Source organism: Nuphar pumila, chromosome 2, assembly GCF_984573655.1.
Source record: "Nuphar pumila chromosome 2, dmNupPumi1.hap1.1, whole genome shotgun sequence".
In the NCBI taxonomy this organism is placed as follows: Eukaryota; Viridiplantae; Streptophyta; class Magnoliopsida; order Nymphaeales; family Nymphaeaceae; genus Nuphar; species Nuphar pumila.
Window position 1 is genome coordinate 110,070,244 of NC_143250.1, and position 14,648 is coordinate 110,084,891.

At 36.6% G+C, this 14,648-nt stretch overlaps 1 protein-coding gene across 1 annotated transcript; it reads left to right on the forward strand.

The window, feature by feature from the left end:
* Positions 1-1,229: 1,229 nt before the first annotated feature.
* On the forward strand, positions 1,230-14,645 carry LOC149846706 (ras-related protein Rab11D). Its single transcript, XM_089996511.1, has 2 exons — positions 1,230-1,605; positions 13,958-14,645. The coding sequence occupies exons 1-2, from the start codon at positions 1,376-1,378 to the stop codon at positions 14,400-14,402; spliced, it is 675 nt and encodes a 224-aa protein (XP_089852637.1). The 5' UTR covers positions 1,230-1,375; the 3' UTR covers positions 14,403-14,645.
* Positions 14,646-14,648: the final 3 nt, after the last annotated feature.

The window sequence follows — 14,648 nt, forward strand, 5'->3', positions numbered from 1 at the left end:
TAGGGTTGGAACTGGTAATACCTTGGTGTACAAGCCTATTTACTACGTTGTACTACATGGGGACATCGGTTCCCCAAAGCTGTTCCAGTCATCCCTAACGTCATGCACCTGAAGTCATACCCACCTTGGGATGACATTGTTGCAAGAAGTTTTGATTAAATCTGACCCCAAAAGTTATACTCTTATAGCCTGTTCAGCAGTGGAGATGAATGTTTATAATACCAAAATCTGACCAGGATTTTTTGCGATTAAAAAAAACATTAAAATTATAAAAACACCAAAATTTGATGATTTAAAAGTTTTTTTTGTGGTCAAAAGTCATGATCCAACAATCGATTTTGATTACTTGAATTGAAAAGAAAAAAGAGTATGATGTTAGAGATGACTGGATGTCATTCTCCTACTAAAGGGGTAAAGATCCATTCACTATAAAAAAAAATGTTTTATCATGGTTGGAGCACGCAAGGCTGAGTGGTCATATCCTCAACTGGGAGTTTTACCTCAAGGAAAGTAGGCCCATTAAGTGACCTGGTTATCTGTGAAGGTTATTTTGTCTTAAAAAAAAAAACGGTTGTAAGTTGACATCTCTAACCTATGATGTAGCCTAATAAATAGGCTTGTGCCTACCTAAGCAATGACCTGATCCCAAACCTTACTAAGTCCAGGAAGACCTGAAGAGGTTGAGCTTTTGGGGGCTTAATTTTGGCTTGTTTCGTTCAATAAATTATCCAAACAAGTTGAAGCCGATTCATTACAAGCTTGGGCTAATATATACTGAACCAATCATGAACTTGGGCAGCCTCAACAAGGGGGGTTGATTTAGTGAGACTGGGCAGTGCATCACCCCTCTACACAAGCCAATGCTTAGCATAGGCCTCGAGGGCAAAGGTCTTAGCCTTGGAGTTTTACGCAGCCGGCATATCGATCATAGGTATGGCAGGCTGAGCAAGTGCGATCAGGTCTTCAAGACGAGTGTGGTTTCTTCGGGTCATAAATTAAAAAGAAGAAGCATGAACTTGGGCATGGGATAGAGTCAAGCCCAAAGTAGGCACCAGGAAGGCGTTTCTCCAGCAGCTCGTCTGGTCGAGGGTTTTGGCCCCGGACAAGAGTCTCCAGGACAGGACAGGCGACTCCCTTCCTTTCTGCTTTCTTTCTTGAGTCTTACTCCCCCCCCCCCTTCCCAACAACCAACCCCTCCCGCTCGCTTTGATTCCGGTCTACGCCTCTCTCTGTCTGTCTCTCCCTAAATATTAGGGCATTTCTTTTGGGCCTTCTAACTAACGACAGAAGCCCCCCGTGTTCTCTGCTGTACTGCGACCTTCTTCTTCTTCGTCTTCAGATTCTGCTTCTAGCAGGGGTACTGGTGCGGAGAAAGATGGCGGGAACTGGCTACGGAGACCCCAGCCAGAGGATCGACTACGTGTTCAAGGTCGTCCTCATCGGCGACTCGGCCGTCGGAAAATCGCAGATCCTCTCTCGGTTCGCCCGCAACGAGTTCACCCTCGACTCCAAGTCCACCATCGGCGTCGAGTTCCAGACCAGGACTCTCGTCATTCAGCACAAGAGCGTCAAGGCGCAAATCTGGGACACCGCTGGCCAGGAGAGGTACCGATTCTTCTTCCTCTCTCTCTCTCTCTCTTTTTGTTTTGCTTCCTTTTCTTTTTTCTTGACGTGACCTAGAGTGGATAAATGCTGCGTTAGAGCTCAGATCTGGCTATTTCCCGCGTGTTTTTCTCTGCGTTTTGTTTGATCTAGCTTTTATTACTGTTTTCCGGTTGTGGACGATGGTCTCATTTCTGTTTCGGAGTTATTTCTGGTGGAAATTGGTTTAGAGAGATATTCGAGGTAGATTTCCGAGTCAATGAGTGGAGATTGCGAAGAATTGATTCTTCCGTTGTGCTTATTGAAGTATTTTCGTGATGTTGCATCTCGGATATTTTGTGCATTGTTGATCCATGGAGTATTTTTATGCTTTTCTGGATGTTTCTTAACGAAAATTAGTGATGATAGATCTGCTACGATCTTATATTTCTCATATAATTAGTTGAATTTTTAAAATATTGTGCTGGCATTGCATTCGTGAAGTACAATTACCGCATGGATAAAGGAGAGTCGAGACTCTGTTTCTATTTTCTTTCGGTTTATTGAACTTCTACTACATTGCGTTTCTGTTGAAGTCTTCATTTCAATGTAGTACTATTTTTCAGCGAGCATTGTTCATCCTGCTTAAGATGGACGGTTCGTCAGTGTGCTGCTGTAAGTGCTGCATAAGAGGTGGCCTCGTCACTGAATAATGTGCTTAGGTTCTGTTTCAGATTTTCCTCCGTACTGTTGTCTGCAGTTCTTCTTTGTTTGATTATAGTATTGGTCTTGACCGACTAAAAAAACAGTGTATGAGCATGAATCCTTTTTACTCGTCTAGTGTTTGGAGTTTACATTGTGGAATTGTGGGACCTCATGAATAGCATGGTCACCACTATTGTTCTCGACAAGGTTTTTCTCCGCAGTTTTTTTTTTTTAAGTTGTTTTTCTTGGGAAAATATTCGTAGTTTTAAAATTTGAAAAATACAAAAATAATAAAAATGATAAGAAATAATAGTTTTTTCTTGCAAAAATGTAAAGAAACAATTACAAGGGTTTTGAAATGTAAAAGAGACAAAAAAAGAAAATAAATACTTAAAATATGTAAGAAAATCTGTTTTTTGAAAATCTTGAGAAAATATCATGATAATATCACAATATTTTGTGTTCATGCGATATTTTTAAAATATCAGGAAAATATTCGCTGACCTTGAAATACCGATAATATCGAGATATTTTGAAAATATCGACAATATAGGTGACTATGATGAATAGAAACCAAAATTCAGTCACAGTCAGTTGTCTCTTGAGTTTCTTTAGTAATTTAATTTAACATTTGGTGCTGTATACAGGGCTTTATTTCTCTGATTATCTCATGATTTGTTTGATAATCTGCTAGGCATCATGATTTTAACAAAAAATTTAACAACCAAGTGAGTTTTGGGCACTGAACGTGATTATTGGCTATTGGTCGGCTGCAAGCTAGAGATTTTGTCTTTTCTTTTATGTTCTAAGGAAGGCATTAATGTCCTTAAGGCACGTTTGAAAGCAAGAAAAAATATCATAGGAAGAGAACATTTTGCCTATGAGAAGTTTTGATATGAAAACTTTTCCAAATGAACAAAGAATTCATTTGTTTGTGGCATGAGAAAAACTGTTAAAATATGTTGATCCTTAAATGTACATATATATATATATTTATATATATATAAAGATATGTATACATATATATATATATATATATATATATAATCTTCCTAAAATACCCTCAAGGGTATTCTTGTAAATAAGCATTTTACGCATATTCCAATTGGAATATGCATTGTAATTTTTGTTTTATTTTTATTTTTTGTTTTTTAGCATTGTAATTTTTGTTTTATTTTTATTTTTTGTTTTTTATATTTTTGGGTTTCGTACCACATTGGGGGCCTCCCAAAAGTGACGTTGGGAGCCCCCAACGGTCACAAATGTGACCGTTGGGGGCTCTCCAACGTACCCTTTGGGAGCCCCCAAGGTGGTCCCTTTTCATGCTTATAAATAGGGGATTTCCCCTTTGTATTTTGTATTCTTGAGGGAGCTTATGCTCCATTGTAATGGGGTTTTTACCCCTTGTCCATTGTTTCTTCAATGATATGCAACTTATGACTTTATGTCATATTTTTCCCTTTTTATGGGTTTTATGGGTTAGCACATTATGTGCTTGTGTTGTTTCCCTTTAATGGGTATATTTGCACTTCACGTGCATAAGTATGGGTTCATTATTGAACCCAATGTATTCCAACTCACTTTCTAACATGGTATCAGAGCAAGGTTGAGATCGAGTTGCTCTTTGGTGCATCGGGAAGTGTGGTATTCAAGAATTTGTTAAAGAAAAATGGTGAAGTATTCGTTTCTCTCTATTGTCTTTCTTATAGTTATTCGGTATGCATTCTATTTCTTTGAGTATTGTATGAAGAATGTAATATGTTCTTTTCTTTATGTGTGCTTTTTGTCATTATGTCTTTTTTGAGTTACTTGCTACTCCATTGAATCGTTTTCGTATGTTTTTCTTTGAAAAACTTTAAATGATAACTTGTTTGGCGAAAAATTAGATATATGATTGCTCAAAACTTGCTTTAATGGGTCGGTAAAAACTTTGAATTTACATTTTAAACCTAACCTTGTTTATGAAAATACCTTTATATGAATGTTTAGTCTTTAAAGAAAGGTATGTTAAGATTAAAATGCTTGTGAAATGTAGTTTTTTGAAAAATGTTTGGCATATATGAAAAATTCCATATTATGTGTCCGTTTTATATGAGCAACATTTAATTAAGAAAGTTTTTTTTTATAATACCGGTTGAATTAAGTTTTAAAATGGTCTTATGGAATATGGTGATTTTCTTTCCATCTTTACACTCTTAAGGATGTTTTCAACATTTAGAGAGTTCTCTCTCTTTTCAATAAGATACATTTATATTTTTATGTTGTGATTGTCTCTTGTGGGTTTTGGTGTTTTCCCTTTTGTTTGTTCATTAGTGAATGTTGTAAGTGCTTAATGCAGTCTTTTGCTTTTCCGCATATTTCATTACAAAAGTTATGGTCTTCACTAATGTTTATTGTGTACTTATTTCATTAGGAGTAGGTAATAATCTATTAAGTCATGTTTTTTGATAAAACTTAAGAGTGTTAAATTTTTCCTCAATAAATGTTTACTTTTTATTTAAGCCATAGTACAATCTTATTTATCATAAGGTTTTGTTAATGAATCTATTTTGTTGGGATTTCTTCCACTTTAATGGAGTTTTCTCCTTCTTTGGGAGTTGTATATGTTTTTTTGTTCCAACTCTCCTTAAGGAGCCTTTCGGTCCTTATAATCTTCTTGTGAGTATATACTCTTTTATGAAGATTTCATGATTGTTTATCATTTTTAAGTTGCAATAGTAGATTTCATAAGTTTTTCGAACTTCACCATCTTTAAGAATGCCTATATTGGCCTACGTTTGTTATTTTTTCACCAACTTCACCGTTTAATTGCACCTTATGTCTTTCATAGTTAAGGCTTGTTTGTTCCAAATCGGTTCATACACATGATGTTGCTTAATATTTCATGTTATGTTGTATAGTAAGCCTTTTTTTGGTGTACAAGACTTATTTTGAAGATTAAGCATAATTCGTGTTTATGCAAAATTGTTTTGATGGATTATATTGGACCTTTGATTCAATTTGTTAATCGGTCCTCTTTGTAAAAACTTTTATTTGGAAAATGATTCCTTATGTGCTTATTGCCCTTTTGTGGCATTTATGTTTGTCCATCACATGTTATTTAATGCATCATTTATTTGGCCTTAGTATTGTTATATTAGAGATGTTTGTAGAGGTGAGTTATGGGCACCTCGTGTTGTATCATTTTTAGATTGTCCACCTTCCATATTATAGATGGTTGTTGAGGTGAGTTATGGGCACCTTGGGACTCTAAAATGATTTGTTATTTGATCTCTAATTATGAGTGTGACACTCATTTTTTCTCTTGTGCCATTGATATTATGGATGCTTCTATGTAAATGTGATGGACATATGGTAATTGAAACCTTAAATGTTTTAAGGTACTTTTAAAATCAAGATGTTTTGGTATTATAGCCCAACCTTTTATTTGCTTATGAATTTTATGAGTGCATTTGCACATTTGTGATTCCGTATGTTGTGCTTGTTGTGCACATGTGTTCTTGTGTTTTTTCACAAGTGTTCTTGGTGTGTATGTTCACACATTTGTTCTAAAGAATATTATTTTATCGGTTGTAGTATCTTGTTGAAAATACGTTTTACTTGCATTTATTCCAAAATGTTATTATGAGTATTCTTTTTTAAAAGGAATATTATTTCATTCGAGGTTTATTTTCATTACAAGTTTATTGCCTCAAAAGTCTTTTCCTTTTATGCCCATTATCTAAGTGTCATCATATGTAGACAAGAATTTTATTACACCTTCGTGTGTTTTTAGCCCTTTGTTGGCTTTTGCTCTCTTGGTCTAGTAGCTGAACACACTTGTCTTGAGTGATCTTATATGTAGACAAGGCACGTTGATTCACACCATGGTGTGTGATTTTTAGCCTATGTTGGCGTTTGTGTCCTTGTTCTAGTCGCTTAAGATGTATGCCCATGGTTGGCTTATTTCACTCATTTCAAGTGCTATCATATGTAGACAAGAAATGTATTATGTTTTAGCCCATGGTTGACTTATTACTCTTGTTCTAGTAGCTGAACATACTTGGTTTTAAGTGTATTTTTTTACGTAGACAAGAGATACTTTTTAGTCCATGTTGGCATGTATTCTCTTGTTCTTGTCGTAGATGCACTTATTTCAAGTATTATTATATGTAGACAAGAGGTTCTTTTACACACCTTTGTGTGTGTCTTTGGCCTTTAATGGCTTTATATTCTTGATCTAGTAGCTTATACACTTGATTTATGGGTTTTGGAGGACTAATGAGGAAGATGTTTGTAATGGATAAACTATTGTTGAAATTTGCAAAATTTCATTCATGACTTGTGTTTTTCAAGCAAATCATAATTTTGATATGCATATCAAGTTGATTTCTTAACATTTAATCTATATATTAAGTGCTTATGGTTTTTGCCACCCTTATATGCAAAATGTGTATTAAGTATGTCTTTCATAAATGATTTTAAAACCTTGTGAACTCTTGGGTTTATTTTGCCTAAAGTATGCTTGGAGACTTTGTTTCTCTTGTTTGGCACTTCATTACATGTTTGAAGCATGTTCATTAATGAGTTCTTTGAGTATTAATTCATTTCATGATAAGTATATGCATATGCTCTTTATGGCCTTTTTGGGCCCTCATTCAATAATGTTTATGTATATCATGCCTCTTCGTAGGCTTATTGTGGTGTCCCTTAGTGGACCATTTTGTTATTCCCCATTATGGGGTTATATTTGTCCAACGTTGGACCTTATGAATGCATTATGCATTCTTGTAATTTATTTCTGCATAATTTGCTTCCGCTCATTTTGTTTTAAACATGATATATGATTTTGAAACTTTAGGGTCATTTTTGCATAATTTGCATCTCTTTTAACCTGTGCTAGTTAGAAATGTTTCATTTGAATAAAAGTAAAAAGATTTGTTTTACTTGTTTCTTTGTTGTTATTTCACAGGATCTTGGAGATAGGACAAAGAGAAGTACCCTGGATAGTTTGGGAAATTTGAAGACAATAGGAGGAAGGCCTTTTTAAGTTCCATTGCATCCTTGCCGGAGCCTCTTGGAGTCTTGCCCTTTGTTCAATCTTTTCGTTTCCCCGCAAAGATTGAGGGGGGGTGTTAAAATATGTTGATCCTTAAATGTACATATATATATAAAGATATGTATACATATATATATATATTTTATCTTCCTAAAATACCCTCAAGGGTATTCTTGTAAATAAGCATTTTACGCATATTCCAATTGGAATATGCATTGTAATTTTTTGTTTTATTTTTATTTTTTGTTTTTTATATTTTTGGGTTTCGTACCACATTGGGGGCCTCCCAAAAGTGACGTTGGGAGCCCCCAACGGTCACAAATGTGACCGTTGGGGGTTCTCCAACGTCCCCTTTGGGAGCCCCCAAGGTGGTCCCTTTTCATGCTTATAAATAGGGGATTTCCCCTTTGTATTTTGTATTCTTGAGGGAGCTTATGCTCCATTGTAATGGGGTTTTTACCCCTTGTCCATTGTTTCTTCAATGATATGCAACTTATGACTTTATGTCATATTTTTCTCTTTTTATGGGTTTTATGGGTTAGCACATTATGTGCTTGTGTTGTTTCCCTTTAATGGGTATATTTGCACTTCACGTGCATAAGTATGGGTTCATTATTGAACCCAATGTATTCCAACTCACTTTCTAACAAAAAACATGCTGGAAAAATGAGAGAGAGAGATGCTTTGAGGATGAGAGGTGCTGGTGGAGGAAATTTTCCTTTAAAAAATACGAGTTTTTAGAAAAAATTTCCTTTCAGAAATTTTCTCATATTTGGAATGAATGGAAAAATTACAATTTTTTCTTTCTTCAACTTTTCCTAAACGAGCCCTAATTGTTGCTATTTTGGCATAGCAGGAGTTATAGGATGAAAAATTTGACTCTCCATTCTCTTCTTAGTTGAGTCCAAATCCACAAGATGACCAGGAAAAATAGAAGAATCCAAAAGATTTTTTCTGAAATTTATTGATCATGAAATCAAACTTGACCGCACCCCTTTTTCGATATTAGCTATTCTATATCAGAGCCGCTTTAAACGGAATTTCCCCAAACAAACAATCTCATCCGAAAAGGCTCATTGCGAAAGATTCCACATTCAGGTTGGGTCTTCGACAATTGCTCAGGCGTGACATCCTCGAAATCTCTTAGCTTAGGACCCGCTCAATTCACTTTCTCTGTTTTCTTTTTAATGTTGTTTAGGGCCCGATAGTTGATACATAGACGGAGACTTGCACATGCTTTTTCTGGAACAGCACCGGTACCCCAAACGGTGCCTTCGAGTGTTTGATATAGGCATTGATCAGCTCCTTGATTAGCTTACTTAGGGAGTTTCTGTTCAGAGTTCTGTCTACTCTAGCATTCTACATCAATGATGTTGGCCTTATTGAGACAAAAAGGAACCTCCGCCTTCCACTTTCAAAGTCTTTTGTGTTGACATGGAAGAGTCATTCCTCAGGAAAAAGTCCAAAGCCATGATGACGGAGGGAAGGGGAAAGAATTTCAATATTCTTTCCAGTCAGGGAGAGAGCCAGGAAAACAATAAGAAAGCTTCAAGAAAATGATGGCTGATTTCATCTATCTTAAAAGATTCTAAAACTATAACCCACTTGAGAAAATTGTAAATCTCCTATTGCTCAATTAGGCAACTGTCAAAACTCCCACTTAACACCAAATAGTCATCTTTTTAATTGACTAAAGCTACTTAAACAAAGTTTTAGCAGAAATAGAAGCTAAAATGCTGTCTAAGATGGTTTGAAAATGTTGCCCAACGACCTGTTGTAGTGCCAATGAGCAAACCATATGAGATAAAGTAAAAGGAATTAGGTGAAAAAGTAAACCAATGAAGAATATGAAGTATTCTAGGTGATTCAAGTTATATATCTGGAGAGGAAGTAATAGAGAAACAGGTCTCATAAAACCAATCCCATGAAGTTGGAATGGGGCTTCAATATCTGTCACAAATTATAAGTGTTATGGGGATACTTCTTTAATTATTAAGATTGGTGATAGATGCAACCATTTTTTTTTTTTGATAGGCAACCTGGGGTTAGTCTGACCCCTACCAGTTCATTTGGAGTTTGAGGTGAAGAAAACTCCCTTAAGGAATAACATTGACCTTTCAAAATTGGCACTTGCAATTACTATTTGTTAAAAGATCTTAAACAACATTTGTGGGAAAAGAAAAGAAGCCTTCAAGTGTCGACATCAAAGATAGAGGAGACATGGATTTAAAAGCAATAAGCATAATTCAGTTGTTCGTGATAGATGATTCTTTACAGTACTACAGGAAAAAAAGTATTGTAGCCTTTGATCTGGGTTGTAGAATTTATGCAGGATCAGAAGCTTATCCAACAGAATCTGTTTGGAGGGACAAGCTCCATCCATGGGAAGGCGGTAAATCTCTATTTTACATTTTTTCCTTATGGATAGAGATATCAATAAATCAGATCTTATCCAATATCCAACTGAATTTTATTCCATTTAGTTGTATTTGGTAAGCCAAAACCAAGGTTGTCAAACTAGGAAGCAGAAGCGGGAAACAATACGGGAAACGGAAGCGAGAAGTGATGCATTTTAAGATGTATAGGAAGCGGGAAGCGAGGAATAAAAAAACAATATAAGAATTGAATGAGAATCAAAATGAAACACAAATAAAAACTAAAATAAAAGTGGCTATTCTTAAATTTCATGATCTTTTAGTATAAGAATTAATTTTTTAACAAAATCTGAAAATGATGATTGCCAATTTAAAGAAAACACATGAAAGTGAGTGTGAAGCATGGGAGAAAACACATAAAAAACATGAAAAGTAGAGTGAGAGAATATATAAAAAGAATAAATAAAGCATGTGGAAAACATATGTGAAGCATGGGAGAATCGAGATTCTTATCAAGTTTTTGAAGCGAGGAGTATCGTGCTTCTGAAGTGAGTTTCCGAGAAGCAGGCTTCCCACCTATCTAAGAAGCTTCCGGTAACTCTGGCCAAAACCATATATAATTATAATCGGATGCAGATATGGTTTTGAATTTTTGCTACAAATCTGAAAAATATCTGAATTTGACAGATATCTGAATATGTTTACATGGTAAGAGCTTTTCACTATCCAAATCCTAATTCGAGTTTGAATTGTTTAGCCAATATCCGATTAGTTTAATATGGTATTGGCCACATCTGATCCGTACTTATGTGGTCTGTAGCCAGCTTTCTGTTTTTTTCATTATTTAATTGAATATTCTGCAACTTGGTACTTATAAATCTCTGTTTTGGTGGTGGTAGTTGAGGTAGGAACAGAGTTACCAGTCGAGGAAGCGGGAGCGGGAAGCGAGGCATTTTCAAAAAATTTAGGAAGCGGGGAAGTGTGGGACCACTTAGAAGAAAATTACGAACCGTCTCGAAAGCGACCTAGGAAGCGAACCGGAAGCGAGGGGAAGCGAAAAAATTGAAAAAAATGGGGAAGCGTGGGGGAAGCACGCTTCCCATAAATGGGAAGCGCGCTTCCCAAAAAAGGGGATGCTTCCCCACGCGTTTCGGAAGCGCGATGTTTCGCGCTTCCGAAGTGCGTATCGGGGAAGCACGCTTCCCCATACGCCTAGGCACTTCCGATAACTCTGGGTAGGAGTGAGGAATTGTGTTGGAGTTTCATCAAACTACTCTAGCAATGGTTGTTTGGGAGAAAGAAAACGAGAAGGCATTTGAGGAATTGAGGAGGCGTTTGGAGTGTCTCCTCTTTATTTTCATGCAAATTGGCAAATGCCACCTCTGGAGATGCATTTGTCAATTCCAGGAATTAACGGCCTTCATTTTTCTAATTCAAACTCCCTGGACACCTAGCTTCCAAACAGAGGGGAAATTTTGGCAGGAAGAAACTCCAAATACAGGTATTGTGATTAGGTGAACTACAGGAGTTAAAGGTGAAAACTTTATTAGAGATCTCTGCATCGGATGCGTTATGATGTAGGATGAGCCAAAGGCCGCGAGTGAAGGTGCACAAATAGTGTAACTCTAGGGTAGTTTAGGAAATTAAATTTTATTTTTCTATTTTGGGGCATATTAGTGGTATGTTCATTCTCAACCATGTGTAAAGGTAGACACTGGTTTTGTCATGTGTACACTGTCAAGGGGTATCCCGGGAATTAACAACATGGTTGAGGTGACTTCAGGAGATTGCAGCCAGTTTGCACTTTGTGATTCAACCTTGCTTTTGTAGTCAGGAAAACAGGTTTTTTTTGGGTAAACCCTTCTTTTAAAAGAGCTAATTTAGACTTCATTGTTTTGAGTTTCATAACTGAAAAGTGGGATTTGTTAATGGTTGCTTAATGGAATAAGAGTGTTTCTAGATATTTAAGCGATGCCAAATATTCCCACATTACAATTTTGTCTTGTGCTAAATGTGGCACCACACTCTATTATCTCTTAAAATAAGGAGACTACCCATGCTCACTTTCAAAACCGCAAATTCTGTCCTCCCTCTCCTTTTTTTGGGCTTCTCTCCTTTTAAAGTTGATTTACTTCCTATATCACAAACCTTGTCCCTCCTCTTGCTACTTTATATCTTTCCAAGTAAACTGTAAATAGCCTAATATGACAGTGGATAAATAGTACAGTACATATCGTGTTCAATTGTATATTTTTGCCAATTGTTAAAGTTGTTTCAGCATGAGTTAGTTGGGTTTATTATTGAAACTATTGTTGAATCCATGTTTATTGGAAGGTGAGGCACTTAAGACCCGTTCAGACGTGAGTAGAGCTTTCGGCATTCCCACTTCTCATTCCGGTGGATGGACCACTCCCTCCCCCATATAGACCAGATGTGTTCTTGCCATGAGTCATGACCGCACTGACAGAATCATTTTTCAAGAGTATTATCTATCCTTGGAAGAAGTTTCAAACTCTCTTTAGTGCTCACTATTTTCTTTTCTTTTTATCTATAATCAGCTTCTATGTTACATTAATTTGACAGATGGAAAGCATCTTCTGCCTCATCTGTTCACATGTGACCTGCCACTAATACCTTCTTCAGAATGATATCCCCTATGAATATTCAAATTAGTATTTCTTGTTGATACTCTGTACATGTGTCGATTGACCTGATCAAGTCTCATCACGTACCAGTCTTCTTCTGTGTACTGTATATTCCACTACATGGGCTGATTTGTATTGGGCAAAAAAGTTTCTATTGCCTTAAATTATCATTTCATCTTCTCCTTTCATTTTTCTCTTAATTTTTCATTCTTTCATTTCTTTGCCACCTTTCTGTGTAAGACTTTTCTGTTTGGTATCTGTCATTGTCTTTTTCCTTGCTTTTATAATTTGTACTGTTTGTGCACCCATTTGGCTTCTTTAAACATGCTTCACAAGCTATTTCTATTTCCTCGTATGCTTAGTCATATGGATGAGACCACTAAGACAACCTCTTGACTTTCTCAATAAAGGAATAATAGCATTAGAAAGAAGGTGATTCTGGTAACTATGAATTCTGAATGTGAAAATTGGGTGGCTAAAACCAGACCGATTGAGTGGACCACTCAAAATTTTATACTGAGATTTGTACAGTAGTAATCAATAGAAGATCTACCGTACCTACTTCTCTGAGAACAGATTCTAGATATATACAAATGATTCACGTCATCACGTTCATAAACAATATAATCCTTGGCACGGACTTCTATTTAAAAAGGATGCATCCATGCTCTCCTTGTATTTTCTTCATAATTTCTTGTTTTTTTGCTATTTAATTTGTTGCCATTATGCGTGTCAAGTAATGGTTCTCTCAGGCTACCCTTTCTATGTCTAGTAGTGATCTTTTCTAGTCATTTAGCCATTTCTGATAGGTTGAATGTGGTTTGGTGGTATTGGCACTTGCAATGGTCATGACACATGCATCATGGTGTCTTGGCAACAGGACCGTTTAAATTACTTCTAGTACATGTTTGATATGCGGGACACAACCGTGCGGGGACAGACCGGTCCCACCTGGGCGCTGTCCCGTGTTTGATACACGGAGTTCTGCATCCAGGACAGGACAAAGTGTTCCCTTTGCAACGCTTATAAAGCGTCTGCACAGGATGCACAGCATTTGTCCTGTGATGCAAACACACCCCTAGGTATCTGAATAAGCAAATTTTCAGTGCTTCCTGGGTCCCAATTATATTATTGTTTAATTGATAATAATTTGTTGATTGTTTGACAGATGTAATAGTTTGCTGTACTTATAATATTTAAAATTCTCTGCATTCTCTTATAGTTTTGGTTAATGACCTTGTGTTTCTCATATATAATGGATATTACAAGGAAAATTGAAAGTAATACTTCTCATACTCGGTAGTCGTGTGCATCGACTACATAATGACTCGTAGACTATGAAAAGTAACTAAAGATGTGATGCTCTCCATATTATGCAACCAAAGGACTTTTTTCTGTTGGTAGGAAGGGTATGTTTTGGTTGACTATCAAATGAAGATGTTTGTTTACTGAGCCAAAAGCTTGTGCATCTTTTTTCTGATATGGTACACTGAGGTTGTCATTCTGGTTTTAATTATACAGTAGCCTTGTTAACCATAAAAACTTCATTATTTACAAACCCATTTGAAGTATGCTATGCAACTCTGATAGCTTATTTTCCCTTCTGCCGGCAGATACCGAGCTGTCACAAGTGCATACTACAGGGGCGCTGTTGGGGCCATGTTAGTTTATGACATAACCAAACGCCAGACTTTCGATCACATACCAAGGTGGCTGGAAGAACTGCGAAGCCACGCCGACAAGAACATCGTCATAATACTGATTGGCAACAAATGTGATCTTGAAGATCAGAGAGTCGTACCTGCAGAAGATGCGAAGGAGTTTGCACAGAAGGAAGGCCTCTTCTTTCTAGAGACCTCTGCACTAGATGCAACAAACGTCGAGCCTGCCTTCTTAACGGTCCTGACCGAGATTTTCAATATTGTCAACAAGAAAACCTTGGCTGGTGGAGAGGATCAAGCAAATGGAAACCCTGCATCCCTCACCGGAAAGAAGATTCTTATCCCTGGCCCAGCACAGGAGATTCCCGTCAAGAGCAAGATGTGCTGTAGGTCATAAATTCCTCTCTAAGGTGGTGTGGTTTGTCGTCGTTTTTGCAGTAATGTTCATTAGAGTATTTGAGTAGTTTATTGTATCTGATGTATATTTCTATTTCTTGTATGTTTGTTTGAGGCATCAATTTGAACTTGGGGGGAAAAATATTGGATAAAGAAACAATTGGTTGAAACTTGAAACTGTGCTACTTTGTAAATGTAGCCTGAGGATGTTGATTTGTGGTGAAGTAATTTACTCTTCTTGGAAGTG

Coding starts and splice junctions, on each gene's coding strand:
- LOC149846706 (XM_089996511.1), top strand. CDS start 1,376: ATGGCGGGAACTGGCTACGGAGACCCCAGCCAGAGGATCGACTACGTG. Junction 1,606..13,957: donor GACACCGCTGGCCAGGAGAG/GTACCGATTCTT, acceptor TTCTGCCGGCAG/ATACCGAGCTGTCACAAGTG.